Raw genomic sequence first — 19,776 nt, forward strand, 5'->3', positions numbered from 1 at the left:
CCTGTAATCCCAGTACTTTGGGAGGCTGAGGCGGGCGGATCACAAGGTCAGGAGATAGAGACCAGACTGGCTAACACGGTGAAACCTCGTCTCTACTAAAAAAATAGAAAAAAAATTAGCCGAGTGTGGTGGCGGGTGCCTGTAGTCCCAGCTACTTGGGAGACTGAGGCAGGATAATGGCATGAACCCAGGAGGCGGAGCTTGCAGTGAGCCGAGATCGTGCCACTGCACTCCAGCCTGGGCGTCAGAGTGAGACTCTATCTCCAAAAAAAATTAAAAAATTTAAAAATCACTGCAAAAATATGATCCACTTAAATATTTACCAAGACATAAGTAATGTATATGCTATAAATTCAGAAACACTGACTTAAAAAAAAAAAAAAGCAAGGAAAGCCTAATTAAGTGGAGAGGCATAGTTGGTTGGAAGATTCAACACAGTAAAGATGGCAAATAAACCAACTTTGATTATACATTTAATGCAATCTCAATAAAACTCCCAAAGGACTTTTTGTGGATATAGACAAACTTATACTTAAAATTTATACAGAAAAGCAAAGAAACTAGAATAGGCAAAACTATTTTGAAAAAGAAAAATAAAGCTGGCAGACTCTGACTACTCCATTTTATGACTAAAATCACGATATGACAATAATCGCCATATGGTATTATTAGTGGAGTGATAGACACGCACATCAACAGAAGAGAGTCAAGAAATGGACACAAGAACAGGCAACTGATTTTTACAAATGTTCAAAATCAATTTAATGAAAAGAGGACAGTGTTTTCAATACTGTTGAATCAACTGGGCAACCATAGGCTGAACTTTAAATTAATGCTTACCCTGTATACAAAGATCAATTTAAATGGATCATATTGCTAAACATTAAAAGCAAAACTGGCTGGATGTGGTGGCTCACACCTGTAATCCCAGCACTTTGGGAGGCCGAGGTGGCCAGATCACGAGGTCAGGAGATCGAGACCATCCTGGCCCACATGGTGAAACCCTGTCTCTACTAAAAATCCAAAAATTAGCTGGACATGGCGGCGTGTGCCTGTAATCCCAGCTACTTGGGAGGCTGAGGCAGAAGAATCACTTGAACACGGGAGACGGAGGTTGCAGCAAGCCAAGATTGCACCACTGCACTCTAGAATGGGGGACAGAGCAAGACTCCATTTCAAAAACAAAAGAATACAAAACAAAAAAAATACGACAGCATCAAGTGGAAGAATGCGGAGCAACTGAACCTCTGTATATATTGCTGGTAAGCAATGAAACACCACTCTGGTTAGTATCTTACAAAGGTAAACATACACTTACCTTATGACCCATGAATCATACTTTTCAGTAATTATCCTAGAGAAATGAAAAATTGTGCTCACACAAAGCCCGTGTGTACAAATGTTCATATGATTTTTATTTGTAAAAATAAGAAAAACTGGAAACAACCCTAAAGTCCTTCAGTGGGTGAATAAACAAATTGTGGTATATTCATATCATAGATTATTAGTCACCAATAAAAAAACAATGATACACAAAACAATTTGGATGGATTTCAGGTTAATTTGCTTTAGGTCAAATAGCCAATACCAAAAGGGTACATGCTGTATGATTCCATTTTTATAACATGCTACTAATGACAAAACTAAAGATGAAAAGATTTCTGATTGCTAAGGGTTAGGGTTGAGGAGAGGTTGTGACTATAAAAAGGGAGCATGAGGGAGTTTGCACTGATGCAAAATTCTGAATCTCGATTGTGGAGGTGGTGACATGAATCAATATATGTGGTAAGATTTCTTAAAGCTACATATAAAAACCAAACAAAAATGCACGCATGTTAAAACTGGTGATTTCCAAATAAATTCTGTAGTTAACAGTATTGTAACAATTTCACTTTCCTGTATTTGGTAATGAACTATGCTTATGTAAGGTGTTATCTTTGGAAGAAGCTGGGTTAAGCGCATTCAAGAATCCTGGGATATTTTGGTAAGATTTTGTGAATCTAAACTTATTTCAAAATAAAAACTTACACATCTTATTTATATTAATTTCATAACACCTGATGTTACTTATAAACTTAAACACATTCAAGTATGTTCAATTACACTTATGAATTGAATATACTCTATCCAGTTTCATTCTGAAGTACTTCAGTTATTCTGAAATAAGACAAACTTAGAACTAAAGAAATGAAGGAGTTAATCATATAACAAAATGAGGCAGGCAAAAAATATTCCTATATTGTATACAATATTAAATTTTAATTCATGATTAGAGGAAGTCACAATTTAAAATGTATAAAATCAGTGACAAGGCAACTAGGAATATGGCTCAAGGTATCCTGTTCCCAAATGCACATGAGGCTATTATCTTCTAAGGTTATAATTGTGACAGAAAGCTCTCATCCATCATTTTGTCAAGGCTTCTTTCTTGCATTAAGTTCTCTGACATTTTCCTGAAAGTCTTGTACATTGAATGTTTTCATAAGTTATTTTCTGCATTATTTCCTGGCACATGATGAGGCAAAACATTTTATTGAAAACCCTGCCATATTCACTGCCAGAGGAAAGTATTTCTCCAGTGTGAACTCTCTCAATCTACTGAGGTTTTATTTTTGGGCAAAGACTTCCCTATAATTATTACATTTCCACCAATTAGTAGTTTATTCATGATCTATGATCACTTCTGAGGGGGTTTATCCTCCCACCAAAGGCTTTCATAGTCTGCCACATTCATAGGGTTTTTCTCAGTATACAATTTTTAGACATAATGTCCTAAAATATTTTCTCAAATGTTTTGTACTGTTTTCTCTGACACAAAATATGAGGTAATTGATCACTAAACAAACAAACATAGTCTGCATTCACGAAATTACTCTTCTTTGCAGATATCTTGAGGGCCTACATTTGGCAAGAGGCTTTCCCAAAATGACTACCTGTGAATTCTCTTGTGTTTAACAAGGATAGACAAGTGGGCAAAAGCTTTCCCACAATCGCTACATCCATAGGGCCTCTCTCCTGTATGTTTTCTTTGATGAACATTGAGCCCTGACTTTGTAGTGAAGGCTTTCTCGCAGTCACTGCATTTGTATGGTTTCTCTCCCGTGTGAATTCTCTGATGTGTAATAAGATCATTTTTGCGCAAAGAGAATTTTCCACATTCAGTGCATGCAAAGGAAGTCTTTCCTGTGTGAAATCGCTGATGTTGTATGAGGCATGTCTTCTTCCTGAAGGTTTTATCACATTCATTGCATTTGTATGGCTTCTCTCCAGTATGAGTTTGCTGATGTATACCAAGAGTACTCTTCATGGTGAAGCCCTTTCCACATTCATTGCATATATAAGGTTTCTCCCCAGTATGAGTTCGCTGATGTGCAATGAGCATGCTTTTGCCAGTTAAGCCTTTGCCACATTCACTGCATACATAGGGTTTCTCTCCTGTATGAGTGCGCCGATGTACATTGAGATGACTCTTCTCAGTGAAGCCTTTTCCACACTCATTGCAAATATAAGGTTTCTCTCCTGTATGAGTTCGTTGATGTCCCATTAGCCGGATCTTTGCTGGAAAGCCTTTTCCACACTCACCACATACATAGGGTTTTTCTCCAGTATGAGTTCGTTGATGCACAATAAGGCGGCTCTTCACAGTGAAACCTTTTCCACAATCATTGCATGTATATGGCTTCTCTGCAGTATGAGTTCGTTGATGTACAATGAGGTCACTCTTCATGGTGAAACCTTTTCGACATTCGGTGCATACATAGGGTTTCTCTCCAGTATGTGTTCGCTGATGTCTGATGAGTGGGCTCTTTAAGGCAAAGCCCTTTCCACACTCATTGCATTTATAAGGTTTCTCTCCAGTATGAGTTCGTTGATGTACCATGAGACAGTGCTTCATTGAAAAGCCTTTTCCACATTCACCGCATGTATATAATTTCTCTTCTGTATGAGTTTGCTGATGTGTGATAAGACTGTTCTTCAAGGTGAAGCCTTTGCCACATTTATTGCATATAAAGGGTTTCTCACCAGTATGAGTTCGATGATGTGCAGTAAGACGCCTCTTCTCAATGAAGCCTTTTCCACATTCACTACATATATAAGGTTTTTCTCCTGTATGAGTTTTCTGATGTGTAGTGAGACTGAACTTTGTAGAGAAGGCCTTCCCACATACACTGCATCCATGGGGTTTCTCTCCTGTATGAGTTCGTTGATGATAAATGAGCCGACACTTCTTGATGAAGGCTTTCCCACATTCACTACATGTGTAAGGTTTCTCTCCCATATGAGTTTTCTGATGTATATTGAGCTGTGATTTCTTGAGGAACGTTTTGTCACATTCAGTGCATTCATAATGTTTCAGTCCTGTATGAGTTCTCTGATGGTCCATTAGCCTGGATTTTCTGGAGAAAGCTTTCCCACATATACTGCATACATGAGGTTTTTCTCCAGTGTGAACTCTCTGATGATCAATAAACTGAGACAACTTGAGGAAGGCTTTCCCACATTCACTGCATACATGGGCATTCTCTATGTCACGAGTTCTCTGTTGCTTAACGACCTGGGACTTATTAATAGGTTTTGCAATTGCAGGAAACTTCATTTCAGTATAAAATTGTTTATGGTTAGCATGAAAAAGGGATTTCCCATCTCCATTAAACTCAGCAGAGTTCTTTAGGCCAGAGCTCCTTTTCTGGTTTTCAAAACTTAAATTTGATTTTGAAGGTTTTTCATGTAAGTCAAAGGTATCAGGATCTTGCTTCAGCAGGAGATGACTTTTGTTCTGATTAACACTATTTCCAAACATATTCTGTTCATGGCATTGTTTCACACTCTTCTGAATACTTTGATTTTGCAAGTGATGCTGCAGAGGATCATCAATTTTCCTGATTTCTAGGAAAGAAGAGAACAGTCAATCACTCCATCTTCTTGTTTTGAAATAAACTATTTAAACTATTTTTAAAAACTGCCTTGGTGTGAGGTGACTCTTTAGTGAAAACCCTATTTTATTTATTTGTTTTTTGTGTGTGAGCAATAAAGCTTTTTAATAACCTGGGTGCAGGCATACTGAGTCTGAAACTAGGTGCAAGCTTTCAGGCTGAGGTGGGAGGATCGCTTGAGCCCAGGAGGTCAAGGCTGCAGTGAGCCTGGGTGACAGATGAGACCTTGTTTCCAAAAAAAAAAAAAAGTATGGAGAAACTCACTATTCAGTATAGGAGGAATAAGAGAACTTAAGAACCACATAGATGCCAATTAGAGACCAGGTTATCATGGGCACAGCATCCAGAGTGGAGAAAATGAGGGAATAATGATTCCCAGAGTGGGAATAATGAAGGAAAATTATTTTCCTACTAGGGCAGGAAGATACAGTAGGCAGAAAAAAGTCATGAGTGCAAAGGTCTCTCTTTCTGGAGAGTCCTGGAAAGTGGAATTTCATAGCAAGAGAGGTAATACACAAGCAGAGACAGAGTGACAGTGGACGAGAAAAAGCAGATTTGAAAATCCTAAGAAGATAATTATGTAGACAAAAACAAGATGTGTATAAAATAAACAAAGATGAAATCTCAAGGAAAAAAAAGTGGGGGCCGGGCCTGGTGGCTCACGCCTCTAATCTCAGCACTTTGGGAGGCCAAGGCGGGCAGATCATGAGGTCAAGAGATCAAGACCAATATGGTGAAACCCCATTTCTACCAAAAATACAAAAATTAGCTGAGCATGGTGGCATGTGCCTGTAGTCCCAGTTACTCAGGAGGCTGAGGCAGGAGAATCCCTTGAACCCGGGAGGCAGAGGTTGCAGTGAGCCAAGATCGTGCCACTGCACTCTAGCCTGGTGACAGAGCGAGTCTCCATTTAAAAAAAAAAAAAAAAGAAAGAAAGTGGGGCATATTTTCCATACTACAACAAAAAAGAGCTCTTCCTGGGAAGAAGGAGTCATGGAGGGGCTGTTGCTGTGTCTTCAGATGCCTTCACTGCTTTGACGTTTGCTCTGTGTGAGCAGAACATGATGTCTGTGGCTGTCCACCTGGCTGGTCCTCTCACTCACCACAACAGATTCGAGTGTAGATTTCATCTTCTGTTGTGCAAGGTTCTTCTCCTTGTTCCAACTTGGATAGTGCATCTGGTTTGCTGGCTTGATACCCTGTTCATGGGAAATGACAGAAGATTTAGACAAATCGAATGGGGCTGGCAATGTTGAAAAAGGAGAGTGTTACATTTTAAGAACTACACAGGTGTCAAGTCTGTAACATCAAGGCTTTTCTGTCACAAGAAGGTAGATTATACTCTCTTGTGTGGGGCGAGAGAATGATGTGAGAATCCACCACTTCAGAGTACTGCAGGTAAGCATCTGAGAAAGGAAGGCCACTGACTGGGCACCATCTGAGTGACACAGGGCAGCTGTCCTCACCCACTGCCACCAGGTTGCTATAGTTCTCCAACATCACGTCCCGGTACAGGTCCTTCTGAGCAGGGCTCAGGAACTGCCACTCCTCCCAGGTGAAGTCCACAGCCACATCCTCCAGTGTTAGGGATTCCTATAATAACACACTCCTGTTTAATGAGGTGATATTCTTTTGCTGATAGGAAAAGAATGTCAAGGAAGTCATTCTGCTCATTTTCCCCATATAGGAAGCTGGTGGGGTTTTTTCCTCAGTACATTGTGACAGAATAAGAATCCTAGTAAAATATTCCTGTAATTGTGCAGTCATCCATTCATTCAACAACATTGAAAGTCAAAGAAATGTCTGTAATACACAGCTATCCAATCCTCTTGCCAGTGAAAGAACATCTATAATATATAGCATCTATTTCCCAATACCAAACTAGTTATAAGTATAAGTATATGCTAGTTACAAGTAGATGAATAATACAGATTCTTAAATTCACTATGAGCTTTCAGGCCAATATCAAACTCTGTAATGAAGACATGGCAGATGCCAGTATCACCAGATAATGCATACTAAATAACTATGGTTAATATAGTTAACCATATTATTATTTTATTCTGAATGAAATAAAAGAAACTATATAAAACACGTATAAAGCACAAAGATTATTAGATGATTAAGCAAATTTATTTTTTGTTTGTTTGTTTTGTTTTTTGAGATGGAGTCTCGGCCTCTGTCGCCCAAGTTGAGTGCAGTGTGGCGCCATCCTGGTTTCATTGCAAGCTCCAAATTCTGGGTTCACGCCATTCCCTCCTGCCTCAGCCTCCCCGGTAGCTGAACTACAGGCTCTGCCACCGCGCCCCGGCTTATTTTTGTATTTTAGTAGAGACGGGTTTCACCATGGTCTCATCTCCTGACCTTGTGGGATCCGCCTCGGGCCTCGGCCTCCCAAAGTGCTGGGATTACAGGCGCGGAGCCACTGCTACTCGGCTGTCGGTTTTTGAGATGGAGTCTCACTCTGTTGCCCAGGGCTGGAGGCAGTGGCACACCCCAGCTCACTGCAACCTCTGCCTCCCAGGTTCAAGCAATTGTCCTGCCTCAGCCTCCCTAGTAGCTGGGATTACAGGCGCATGCCACCACATCTGGCTACTTTTTGTATTTTTAGTAGACATGAGGTTTTGCCATGTTGGCCAGGCTGGTCTCATACTCCTGACCTCAGGTGATCCACCCGCCTCAGCCTTCCAAAGTGCTGGGATTACAGGTGTGAGCCACAGCGCCTGGCCATGATTAAGCAAATTTGGGGAAAAAAAAAATCCTTAGAATATATATGTAGACACATGTATCCACACAAATTCATATGTATGTGTACGTTATTAGACAGCATTAATAACATTAAATACAATGAAGAAACAGCTACAAGAAATCTACTTTTGCATTTATGAGAAGGCTGCAGTTAAGAACACCAACTACCACAACACCTTTGTGAAGAACTATCAAAGATGTATGTGAGTCTCAGAATTATATGCCACGAAACATTAACATCCCTCAAGAAACTGGACTGCTTTCTCACAGCTGATGTAACTTACTATGATCCTCTTGTATAGCTGTCAGAGATACTAGAGGCAAATTTACAGCCAATGTAACCTACGGGGTCCCACATAGTCACAAATTTCAACATGAATCATGTACTACGAATCCTATATCCCTGATCCTTCTTTGCCCAGATTTCTCCAGGTCCCGATATTTCCAATTTATACTTTTCTGATTAATTACCTTGATTTTTACAAGACTCTAAAAATACAATGGAGAATAAAGGAAGGAATAAAACAAACCAAAAGTCACCTGGGCCTGCATCATTGTCTCCTAAATTTGGGAAATGACTGCTAACTTGGATGTTCTGTATTTGTCTCTTCTGAATCAGCTCTAAATTTCTGTTCAGAAACTTCAATCGCCAATCAAGGATGTCCCCAGCAATGATGACACCCAAGTCTTGGAAACTCTGCCTCCTTCCTTCACTTGATTTCTCCTGTTCTCAGCACCTGTGGGCTGAAGAGCAAATTACTCTGAGTGGTACATTCTTTTTAGGCCCAGATGTTGTCACTGTTCCTATATGCTCACCTTAAATCAAGGCCCCCAAATATCTGTCTGTCCTTTTATTTAGTGCTCCAGAAGCTTTTATATCTGGGCTAGTAAAATATAATATTCTGAGTATAGGGGAGGTACAGCACCCTTCCATATAAAGTTGACATAGTACGATTACTGCTAGTAAGTGAAAGAGAATGTGGGAAAAAGAATCATCACACGTGATGCCCAGCAGGAGGGCAATCTTCAGGCAGATCAGTTTTAGGAAAGAGGTCACACAAACAGCTAAGATGCATACATTTTGTCTTTAAAACCATGTATACCCATCTACCTTTTCCAGAGGTCTTTTGACATTCTAGGATGCATATACTATAATTTGAGAACATTGTCCTAAGCAATTGATAAGCACTATCTTATTTAAATTATTCATTACCATCCACATCTTTAACGTTTTTTTTTTTTGAGACGGAATCTTGCTCACTCCATCGCCCAGGCTGGAGTGAGTAAGACTCCAGTGGTGTGATCTCTGTTCAATGCAACCTCCATCTTCTGGGTTCAAGCAATTCTCCTGCTTCAGCCGCCTGAGTAGCTGGGATTACAGGTGCATGCTACCATGCCCAGCTAATTTTTGTATTTTTAGTAGAAACAGGGTTTCACCAAGTTGGCTAGGCTGGTCTTGAACTCCTGACCTCAAGTGATCCACCCATCTCGGCCTCCCAAAGTGCTGGGATTACAGGCGTGAGCCACTGCACCCGGCCGCCATGCACATCTTGATACTTGCAAAGTATTAAAAATGTATAAAGGATACTCAGCAAAAATATCCTTGAGGAATTACATATTACAACAAATCCTAATGGATATTCTTCAAGCAAAAGAAAGATGACTCCAGTGCAAGCAGAGGAGCAAGGTCTGAAGAGCAACAAAATGGTAAGTAAGTAATAAAATCTAAATCAGCATTGACTGGAAAAACTTCCTGAAGTTTTAACATATATAGTGTTAAAATATTCCATAAGAACATATAAAGTAGGAAGATGGCAAATGAAAAAGTATTTTAAGATGTCTGCATAGCAGAAGAGTAAAAAATACTAATTACCATAACATTAACAAGTAAGTTTATATGTTATTCGTAATCAATAGTGTCAGCAATAAAACTAATTTAAAAAAAATTATTTCCACATTAAAAGAGAGGTCTATGGTTTCCATGGCAGCTACTCAACTCTTGCTCAAAAATGCCCATATACAAAAAAAACGGACTAATGATTGTGGCCAGGTCCCAACAAAACTTTATTAACAGAAACAGGCGCTGGGAGATTTAGTCCATGGGCTCTAGTTGCCCAACTGTGAATTAGTGCAGAAAAGCCATATCGTCACCTAAATCAACAGTCAGTAATATAGTATCCAGGACCTGAACCACCAATAAAGTCTTATGGGAACACAGCTAGATGCATTCCATGACATCTCGTCTCAGACTATTGTCACATTACAATGGCAGAGTTGAGAATTTGGGTCTAGAATGCTACTCAGTAGAATGCGGTATAAAAAATCATCAAAGATGACTTTTGAATATAAGGGGCAAATTATCAGTATTGCCGAAAATGTCTGTATTCCGTTAGTCAGGTGGCTGGATACAAAATTTAAATAGAAAAATCTTATATCCTCCTAAAGCATATACAGATCAAGAGTCAGTATTAAGAGCAGAATAATTCTGGGAATAATTTAACATTCTATTGAAAATTGCCAGTAAAGGTACCCCTGGTAACCCAAAACCCCATTTCTAGAACTTTCTGAAAAGGTAATATTGGCAAAAGTGTGCTATCTGACAGGTCATTTTTACTTTCTTCACTGGATTTTTCATGGGGAAAACACAGGTTTACGTCCGAAAAATATTAGCATTCTACACTTAAAATAAAATTGCTCATGGTAGCTCAGTAATATAAGTTTATGGCTTTAACTGTTTTCATTAACAGAAAAAAGAGAGAAACAAGGCGGGAGAAAGGGAGAGAAAAAATGAATATATGTACAAATTTTACAAAAGACAAAACCATAAATAATCCTCAGAAATAACCGTGGAGAAAAGATGTTTAACTCCTCTTTTGGCCAACAAGGAAAGAGACACAAGTTATGCCAATCACACAATGAGCAAGAAGCAGAATCAGGACTGAAAATTCAGGTTTGTTTCACTTCAAAATCCACTTTTACTCCACTTTATACCTAACCAAAATTATCTGTAAATCAGATGCTTCCTTATTAAGTAAATAAAGAAAGCAATTAAAAGACTATTAGTGGCCAGGCATGGTGGCTCACGCCTATAATCCCAGCACTTCGGGAGGCCGAGGCGGGCGGATCACAAGGTCAGGAGATCAAGACCATCCTGGCTAACACAGTGAAACTCTGTCTCTACTAAAATTACAAAAAAATTGGCCGGGCATGGTGGCGGGTGCCTGTAGTCCTAGCTACTTGGGAGGCTGAGGCAGGAGAATGGCATGAACCTAGGAGGCAGAGCTTGCAGTGAGCCAAGACAGCACCACTGCACTTCAGACTGGGTGACACAGTGAGACTCTATCTCAAAAGAAAAAAAAAAAAGGCTATTAGTAGAATAATTCTAATTGATCATATACAGAATTATTTAGAGGAATGGTACTTATGTCTGTAACTTACTTTGAAATATACCAAAATCGACAACAAATAAGGAATGATTCACAAACAGAGGAATGGATGAATACTTAGAAAACCAGTAGAGCTGATCTAATACAATGTTAATGGTAAAAGCTAGGTGGTAGACATACTGGTAGTAACCTCAAACTTCTTTCAATATTTCCATAGGTTCAAAATTTTTCACATAAAAATATGTTAGGCAGAGAGAAAAATATTGTAATACTAAGAATTAAGTAAGATGACCAATTATAAAGTAAATATTTAAAATTAATTTATCTTTTGTTATAAATTATAAGGAAAGGGGAGTCAGAAAGCAATACACTGCAATAAAAGTAATAGTCTAGATTGAAGATTAAAGGCAGGAAAAACAAAATTCGTGGATAAATGGATAACCATAAAACGTTCCTAAAAATGATACCTAAACATTTTAAAACATTTCACTTCTATCCAATCGTATGCATAAACTTAATGTAAATGCACTTATAGTACCACCGGCTCAAACAGTAAAAACAACTTGTAAATGTTTATTACATAACATAAAGCGAAAAAGAAAATAGTACCATTTATGTAATTTATCTGAATTATGAATATTAAGCACATAACATTCACGTCTAAAACTGAAATATTCTAAAAATTTGACAAAGGTTATCTTTGAGTAACCGAGCTTACCATGGCAGAGATGTTATATTACTTGTGTCAGAAAGAACCTGAAAAGAAATATCCAAGAGGAAGACACTGGTAACTTGCAGGACAAAGGGTAGAAGCCGCATCTTAAATATAAAACATACTACTTTTAGGTATGCTAGATGATTGATCTCGCCAAAAACTTCCATTTCCGAGGATTCATCACCAAAGGGTGATGGAGGGTGCCAAAGGGGATTTAAAAACCAGTCGTGGAGAAGGGTCTTGGGCAGAAGGGGAATGCTAACGAGCATCAATTCTGTTCCAGCAGCCAGGACTGGGGCTCAACCCACCACCTGCCATGGATCCCAGGCCTCCAGAGTTGCAGCGCACATCGGAATCTGTAGCGCTACCACCACCGTCACTCGGATTAATTCCAAAACCTGGATCAGAAACTTCCATACCTTAACCCCCAAGACAGTTCCTCAATCATTTAGTCCCAAACAAACCTGAACCAGAAACCGATTCGCTGAGAAAACAAACCCTCCAGTTCGCAATCACTGAGCCCCGCCAAAGGACAACAGCAAAGACAACAGAATGTGACTTGGGCACTCAGTAGCTGATCTCTACAGATCTTTAACCACAAACCACACGAGGACCCTGTGACTGGTCCCAGAGGCACCCCGATCACACACACACACACACACACACCCATCACGGACCCCTTATAGTTCCCCTGCGATAGGAATCGCACCCACGCTAAGCTCCTGAAAGAATTCCACTGGCGTCGCCAAACGCTGGCGCCGACAGATACCGGTCCGTCACCACTGTCGACGAACACGCCCGGCCACGGACAGAATTTCCTCCCCCGTCACCACAGCGACCGCCCAGTGACTGAACTTACTTCCCAGAACTTGGTCGGCTCTGGCCTCATCTCTCGGCCTCCTCACTGCCTACGGAAGGTAGGAGGCGTTCCCAACGTTTGCGCAGATGCAGGATGGCCGCGCCCTCGTCGCCGTGGGGGCCGCCATCTTTGAGTATCTGACGTACACAAGGCAAAGGGGCCGTTTTGGCGCTGGTGACCGGAGGTGACCGGGAAGATGAAAGGGCACTGAAACTGTCCCATATCCTGGCACCTCAACCCTTCATAAATACGGTTCCATATACAGAACCTCCAGTTTACACAAGACAAAAATGGCGTGGAGGTAAATCCCTTTCACCGGCTGAACAGAAGGCTAAGATGGCCGCGACGTTTACACTTTGTACTAAGGTTAGGAAACAGTTCCTTGTGAGGGGAAAGGAGAACCGGCCGAGAAGGGACGCCTCCGCCCTTTGGCCGGATTTCTAGCAGAAAGTGGCTTGAAGCGCCTTTTGAATGCAGAAGAGGGCTGCTAGCTACGCTGACGGAACAGGGGTAGCAGTCACAAACTAGGTAATGAAAACGGTTGGAACGTGCCAAATTTATGTTGGGTGAAAGGCATGGGTAAAAGCCAGAAAGTATAGTTCCCAAGGCGGAGGGGAGAGCCTGGGACCCAGGTGGAGCCAAATATGAGGGCAGGACTCAGGAGAAGTGGCCAGAAATTAAGGGAACAGGACCACTTCAGGGAGAAAGAAAGGTTGGATAAGAGGCTGGGCACGGTGGCTCACGTCTGTAATCCCAGCACTTTGGGAGGCCAAGGTGGGCGGATCACCCGAGGTCGGGAGTTGGAGACGAGCCTGACCAACATGGAGAAACCCTGTCTACTGAAAATACAAACTTAGCCAGGCATGGTGGTGCATGCATGTAATCCCAGCTACTCGGGAGGCTGAGGCAGGAGAATCGCTTGAACCCAGGAGGCGGAGGTTGCTGTGGGCCGAGATGGCGTCATTGCACTCCAGCCTGGGCAACAGGAGGGAAACTCCTTCGGGGGGGGGGGGGGGGGAAGGAAAAAAGAAAAGAAAGGTTAAGAAAGAGATCATATTATACTACGTGTGCCAACTGCGAATAGTATCCGCAAAGTCATGGTAATGCTGAACTGTAAATATAAATCCAACCAAACCTCGTGTATTAGAAGAATAAGGGAAAGGAAATGCCTGTGTGAATTTGTGTGTGTGATACAGATACCAGTATATGAATATACAGAGAAATTATCAAACTAAAGTCCATGTTCCATTTCCTATTCTCACCTTCTTCTCATCGTCGGTATATGATATTTTTTTCTTTTTTTTTTTTTTTTTTGTCTCTCTTTTGAGGCAAGGTCCACTCTGTTGCCCAGTCTAGAGTGCCTGGGGAGATCACAACTCACTGTAACTTGGAACTCCTAGGCTCCTGAGTAGCTGGGACTGCAGGTGGGCGCCACCACACCTGGCTAATTTTTAAATTTTCTGTAGAGACGGGGGTCTCACTGTGTTGCCCAGCTGGTCTTGAACTGGCATCAAGCAGTCTTCCCACTTCATCCTCCAAAAGTGCTGGGATTACAGGTGTGAGCCACTTCACCCTTCACATGACCTATAAAGAGATCTGAAAAGAAATAAGAAAAAAGATGGGCGCGGTGGCTCACGCCTGTAATCCTAACACTTTTGGGAGGCCTAAGCAGGAGGATTGCCTGAGCTCAGGAGTTTGAGACCAGCTTGGCCAACATGGCGAAACCCCATATCTACTAAAAATACAAAAAAAAAAAAAAAAATTAGCTGGGCGTAGTGTCCCAGGCCTGTAGTCCCATTTAGGAAGGCTGAGGCCCGAGAATCGCTTGAACCGGGAGGCGGAGGTTGCACGAGAATCGCTTGAACCCCCGAGGCGGAGGTTGCAGTGAGCCAAGATAACTGCCACTGCACTCCAGCCTGAGAGACAGAGCGAGACTCTTGTGTCAAAAAAATAAAAATAAGGAAAAGATGATCAACTTAAAAGCTCCCTAAAATTTCCTATAAATAGCTGAAGGAAATAAACAGGACACATTTTTTTAGTGTAAATGATCCTAAAGAATTTTTAAAATACCAGTTTTACTAATATTCAAACAAATGCAAAGTAAAAGTGAAATATAAATGTTTTAACCCTTATTAAGATTCTTAAAGATTGAATGACAAATCATATTTAGATTATAAGGCCATGGAACAAAGGCATTCTGTTATGCTAAGCCTCTTTAAGTCTTCTTTTTCTGCATGTTAGGTAATAATGTTGTCTATCACATGCAACTTTAAATGAAGTATTATCATACTTGTCATAATTCAAAGTTCTTAAGCATTACATTATTTCTAGGTATAGGATTGTGTTTCTATATAAATTAGTAAAATGTTTTTGTAGTACAGTCTGTTGTTACCCAGTTTAAACTTTTCCTTTTCTCTGAGCCATGAATTTTAAGAATTGATTCAATAGAACTTTTCTTTGTGAGAACAAATATGTGCAAGGATATTTATGGTGTTGATCTAACATGTATAAGGAAATAATTTTGTGGTTATTGCATTAATTTATTTTTACATCCCTATATTCACATCTTTGGATAGTATTCCCCATAGTGATTGACCACTGTGTCCAATAGGACAGTAGCAAGCGTAACACAGAGGTGAGAAATAAGCTTGCTCATCGAGGCTTGCTTGTCTCTTGGAGATCTTCTAACACATTGTGATAAAGCCCAGACTAGCCTCTTGTTGACTCTGTAAATAAAGCCCTCATCCATTCCAGCAGAAGCCCAAATATGTGAAAACAACTGTTTAGACCATGCAGCCCCAGTCAAAATCCAACACTAGAGCCTCCAGCCCAGCAGTCCCAATTGTTATTAAACTCTATGGACAGGCATAATGCCATGAGTGGGTGGGAGTCACCTAATCTGCCATCCAAGTGCGTATCCCTGCTCCTAGCCAAGCAGGACTTGCCAGCTTAGGCGGTGTCCAAGTAGGGAGGGGCCCTCACTCTTGGATCACCGTAAGAGGTGAGACAGTAGGGTCTGCAGGACATTGGAAAAGTCCGGCATGCCTTACTCTCTAGGGCCACCTGGCAAGGCTTCAGCTGTCTACAAACAGTGATCTCTGCCTGAGGGGGCCCCTTGAGCAGAGGATGCCCAAGGTCTTGGGAACCCACCGCTTGCACTAGATTTAATGACTACCCTGCTGGGTTTTGAACTTGTATGGAGCCTGTAGTCCCATTCTTGAGGCTTTCTCCCTTTTGGAAGGGGAATGTTTACCCAATGTCTGTACCCCCATTGTATCTTGGAAGCAAATAACTTTTGATTTTACAGGCTCATAGGTAGAAGAGATGTGCCTTGTCTCAGATAAGATTTTGGACTTTTGAGTTAATGCTGGAATGAGTTAAGACTTTGAGGGACTCTTAGGAAGGCATGATGGTATTTTGCAATGTGAGGACATGAGATTTGTGGGGGAGGGGGACCAGAGGCTGAATGATATAGTTTGGATATTTGTTCCTGCCCAAATCTCACACTGAAATGTAATCCCCAATGTCAGCTGGGCGTGGTGGCTCATGCCTGTAATCCCAGCACTTTGGGAGGCCAAGGTGGGCAGATCACAAGGCCAAGAGATCAAGACCATTCTGGTTAACACGGTGAAACCCCGTCTCTACTAAAAATACAAAAAAAAAAATTAGCTGGATGTGGTGGCACACGCCTGTAGTCCCAGCTACTTGGGAGGCTGAGGCAGAATGGCATGAACCTGGGAGGTGGAGCTTCCAGTGAGCCAAGATCATGCCACTGCACTCCAGCCTGGGTGACAGAGGGAGACTGTCTCAACAAAAAAAAAAAAAAAAAAGAAATGTAATCCCCAATGTTCAAGGTGGGGCCTGGTGGGAGGTGTTTCAGTCATGGGGGCAGATCCCTCATGGCTTGATGCTGCCCTTGCAATAGTGAGTGAGTACTAGCAAAACCTAGCTATTTGAGTGTGCAGCACCTACGCCCTCCACTCTTACTCCTGCTCCCTCTTCACCTTCCACCATGATTGTAAGCTTCCTGAGGCCTCCGCAGGACAAGATGCCAGTGCTATGCTTCCTGTACAGCCTAGAATCATGAGCCAATTAAACTTCTTTTCTTATAAATTATCCAGCCTCAAGTATTTATTTATAGCAATGCAAGAATGGCCTAAAACATGCTGTCTCTACAAAAAAAAAAAAAAAAGCCAGGCATGATGGTGCACACACGTAGTCCCACCTACTTGGGAGACTGAGGCAGGAGGAACACTTGAACGCAGGAGTTTGAGGCTGCAGTGAGCTGTAATTTGCACCACTGCACTCCAGCCTAGGCAACAGAGACTCTTTTTTTTGGTTTTTGTTTTGTTTTATTTTGAGACAGAGCCTTACTCCGTCACCTAGGCCTGGAGTGCAGTGGCAGGATCTCAGCTCACTGCAACCTCTGCCTCCCAGGTTCAAGTGATTCCTGCCTCAGCCTCCCAAGTAGTTGGGATTACAGGCGCCAACTGTAGAGCATCCGATCCTGTCGCTGTTTGGGGCGCCACTATGTAACCCACACAGACCTAGGGGGACTGAAAAAAGTGGGGGAAATGGGAATAAGAGACAAAAGAGTATATTTGGAAGAAGGGATCGGGGGCACCTTGCCTCTAGTGGACAAGGGCCCTGAGCTTTACACAGCCCTCTGTATTTATTAGGCAAAAGAGAGATAGTGAAAAGGGGGGTGGAAGAAGAGGTCAGCTGCTCGGTCCAGAGTAGGGTTTGCAAGATGGTATTCTCTAGATGGCCCAGTAGATAACCTCAAGGAGCTTGGCACTAGGAAGCAATTGCCCTCAGCAAACCTTCTGGCAGCGGAAACAGTCGAGAGTTTGCCCACATCCTGAATTCATGATAAACAGTTTGCTGTTCGATCACATAGCCTCCAGTGGAATGCTGAGTTGGTCACATCCCACGGGCCTTCAGCTCCAACAGCCCACCACCAGGCCCAGCTAATTTTTTGTGTGTGTTTTTAATAGAGATAGGGTTTCACCATGTTGGCCAGGCTGGTCTTGAACTTCTGACCTCAAGTGATCCGCCTGCCTTGGCCTCTCAAGAGACCCTATCTCTTAAAAAAGAAAAAAAAAGAGGTTAAGATTGTAAATCCTAAAAAAAAAAAATCAAAAGCAAAATCCTATATGTAGATTTCACAGCATCTTTATTTATAACACTTAAAACCAGGAAAACAGTCCAAATATCTCTCATTGGTGAATGGATAAACAAACTAGTACATCAAATATGTATACTACTCTCTAATATAAACAACTTTCATCTGGTTAGATACATGGTGGTAAAAAAAAAATAATAAAACAATTATTCATCAACTCATATAAACCTTAGGAGTAATTTGCTGAGTGACAAAAATGCCAAAAGCTTACATACTCTCTAGCAATAAAAATTTATATAACTTATTTATATAAAATTTACAAAAACCATTTACAAAAACAACTTTATTTTTATCACATTCATGAAATGATGAAAATTATACTGACAGGAGAAAAGTGGTTGGCAGAGTTAGGTTTGGATGGAGTGTAAGCATAAAAAGGTAGCATGAGGAAGTTTGTGTTCATTAAATAGTTTTATGTGGTTGCAGTGGTTACACGAATCTATACATGTAATACAACTTCTTAGAATACAAACTAAGAAAGAATCATGTAAAACTTAGTCAAATCCCAAATAAGATTAGTTTACTTTATGGTATCCTACCAATGTTGTTTTTTCTGGTTTTGATAATTATGGTTATGTAGGATGTTTTTCCTAGAAGTTGGTTGAAGGATACTAGCAAAGCCTCTAGATTAGTTTGGCAATTTCTTTTGAGTTCAAATTTATTTAAGTTGAAGGTGGTTTTATAAACTGATCATCTGTATAATCTTAGTCAAGCAAGTCCAAGTATGTTGTTAATATATTTAACATATTCAGTTTCTTTTTAAACTACTTCAGTTTGTTTAATGGACTATTAAGCTTAGAGCCAAAGACAGGAAAAGAGCTAATCATAATATGGGGTGGTTCTGGGGTATTTTCTGACACCAATAAATTATCTAATTCCCCCACACCAACTGGGTGTTCTACAAGTCAATTCTGACACCAACTTCTCCAGGTTAGTGCAGGCTCCACAAGTTAAGGGGCTGAGTCCAAACTGCCCCCACATCAGATGCCACTCACAAGGACAACCTGCAGTTCTGAATGGTGATAAATTCCAAGTTCCCACTACCCCTACTCAGGTTTGATAATTTGCTACAGGGCTCACAAAACTCAAGAAAACAGTGTACTTTGTTTAACTGGTTATAAAGGATGCAAATCAACACTCAAATGAAGAGGTACATAGAGTAAAGCCTAAAAAGGGTTCCCCTAATCTTAGGAGTCGCTATCCCTATGAAGTTGGGGGTGCACCACCCTCCTGGGCTATTTGGAGTTCTCTTAATCTCATTATCTAATCTCATCTCCAGCCCCCCTCCCCTTCCAGGAGGTGGGAGAAATGGGCACAAAGTTTCCATCCTCTAGTTAACTTGATCTTCCTAGGGAACAGCCCCACTCAGAGGCTGTCTAGGCACCAACCATAAGTTACCTCAGTAGTATAATCAAGTGTAATTAAAAGGGCAGTGCTATGAATAACAACAACAGCAAAAACCAACCAAACAAACAAAAAAACCCCACTCCTATCACTCATGAAATTCTAAGGGTTTTAGGAGCTCTGTGCCAGGAACCAGGAACAAAGACCAAATGTATTTCTTATTATACCACAATTTTACAAAACAGTAAAAATAAACAGTAATGAGACACAGTATATTATGGAATCATTGGCAAGGCAACTAGAAATGAGGATTAAGGTATCCTGTCTGAAAATGCACACCAGGTGTATTAGCTGATGTTTAAGGTTATACTTATTAAGCACTCAAATATTCATCATTTTCACCACATTTCATGCCTTCATGAGCTCTTGATATTTTGCTAAAGGTGTTCCACATTTATTTGATAGCATGTTCGGAACAATTTTACTTTCTATGTGATCTCCTGACAAATGATGAAGCTGAGTGCGTCACTGAAATCCTACCATTAATACTGTCACCTTAAAGTTATTCTCCAGTGTAAACGTTGACACTCACCAAGGTCATATTT

The 19,776-nt window shown here is 41.0% G+C and overlaps 2 protein-coding genes across 9 annotated transcripts in view; both read right to left on the reverse strand.

The window, feature by feature from the left end:
* ZNF350 (zinc finger protein 350) overlaps positions 1-12,676 on the reverse strand; it is a 41,724-nt gene extending 29,048 nt beyond the window's left edge. Inside the window, exon 1 of the mRNA XM_017952656.3 lies at positions 12,643-12,676. The gene's annotated coding sequence lies outside the window, so the exon portion shown is untranslated. The remainder of the gene's footprint in view (positions 1-12,642) is intronic.
* Positions 1,391-12,736, reverse strand: ZNF615 (zinc finger protein 615). Of its 8 annotated transcripts, none has more exons than XM_003916034.5 (6): positions 12,643-12,722; positions 11,787-11,824; positions 8,223-8,426; positions 6,401-6,527; positions 6,038-6,133; positions 1,391-4,887 (listed from the first exon to the last, which is right to left on the reverse strand). In XM_003916034.5, the coding sequence occupies exons 3-6, from the start codon at positions 8,235-8,237 to the stop codon at positions 2,930-2,932; spliced, it is 2,196 nt and encodes a 731-aa protein (XP_003916083.1). In that variant the 5' UTR covers positions 8,238-8,426; positions 11,787-11,824; positions 12,643-12,722; the 3' UTR covers positions 1,391-2,929. The 8 variants fall into 8 exon arrangements, with proteins under 8 accessions (XP_003916083.1, XP_003916082.1, XP_009193403.1 ...); XM_009195139.4 differs by lacking the exon at positions 12,643-12,722 and adding an exon at positions 12,493-12,636 and having other exon boundaries at positions 1,402-4,887; XM_003916033.5 differs by lacking the exon at positions 11,787-11,824 and having other exon boundaries at positions 12,643-12,717.
* Between the last annotated feature and the right edge of the window lie 7,040 nt (positions 12,737-19,776).

This window comes from Papio anubis, chromosome 20, assembly GCF_008728515.1.
Source record: "Papio anubis isolate 15944 chromosome 20, Panubis1.0, whole genome shotgun sequence".
In the NCBI taxonomy this organism is placed as follows: domain Eukaryota; kingdom Metazoa; phylum Chordata; class Mammalia; order Primates; family Cercopithecidae; genus Papio; species Papio anubis.

What these genes read in the sequence shown, in the direction of transcription:
- ZNF615 (XM_003916034.5), bottom strand. An exon ending in TAGCAACCTGGTGGCAGTGG is followed by an intron (nt 6,134 to 6,400) that starts GTGAGGACAGCT and finishes TCCCATGAACAG; the next exon opens with GGTATCAAGCCAGCAAACCA. An exon ending in CTACACTCGAATCTGTTGTG is followed by an intron (nt 4,888 to 6,037) that starts GTGAGTGAGAGG and finishes CTTCTTTCCTAG; the next exon opens with AAATCAGGAAAATTGATGAT.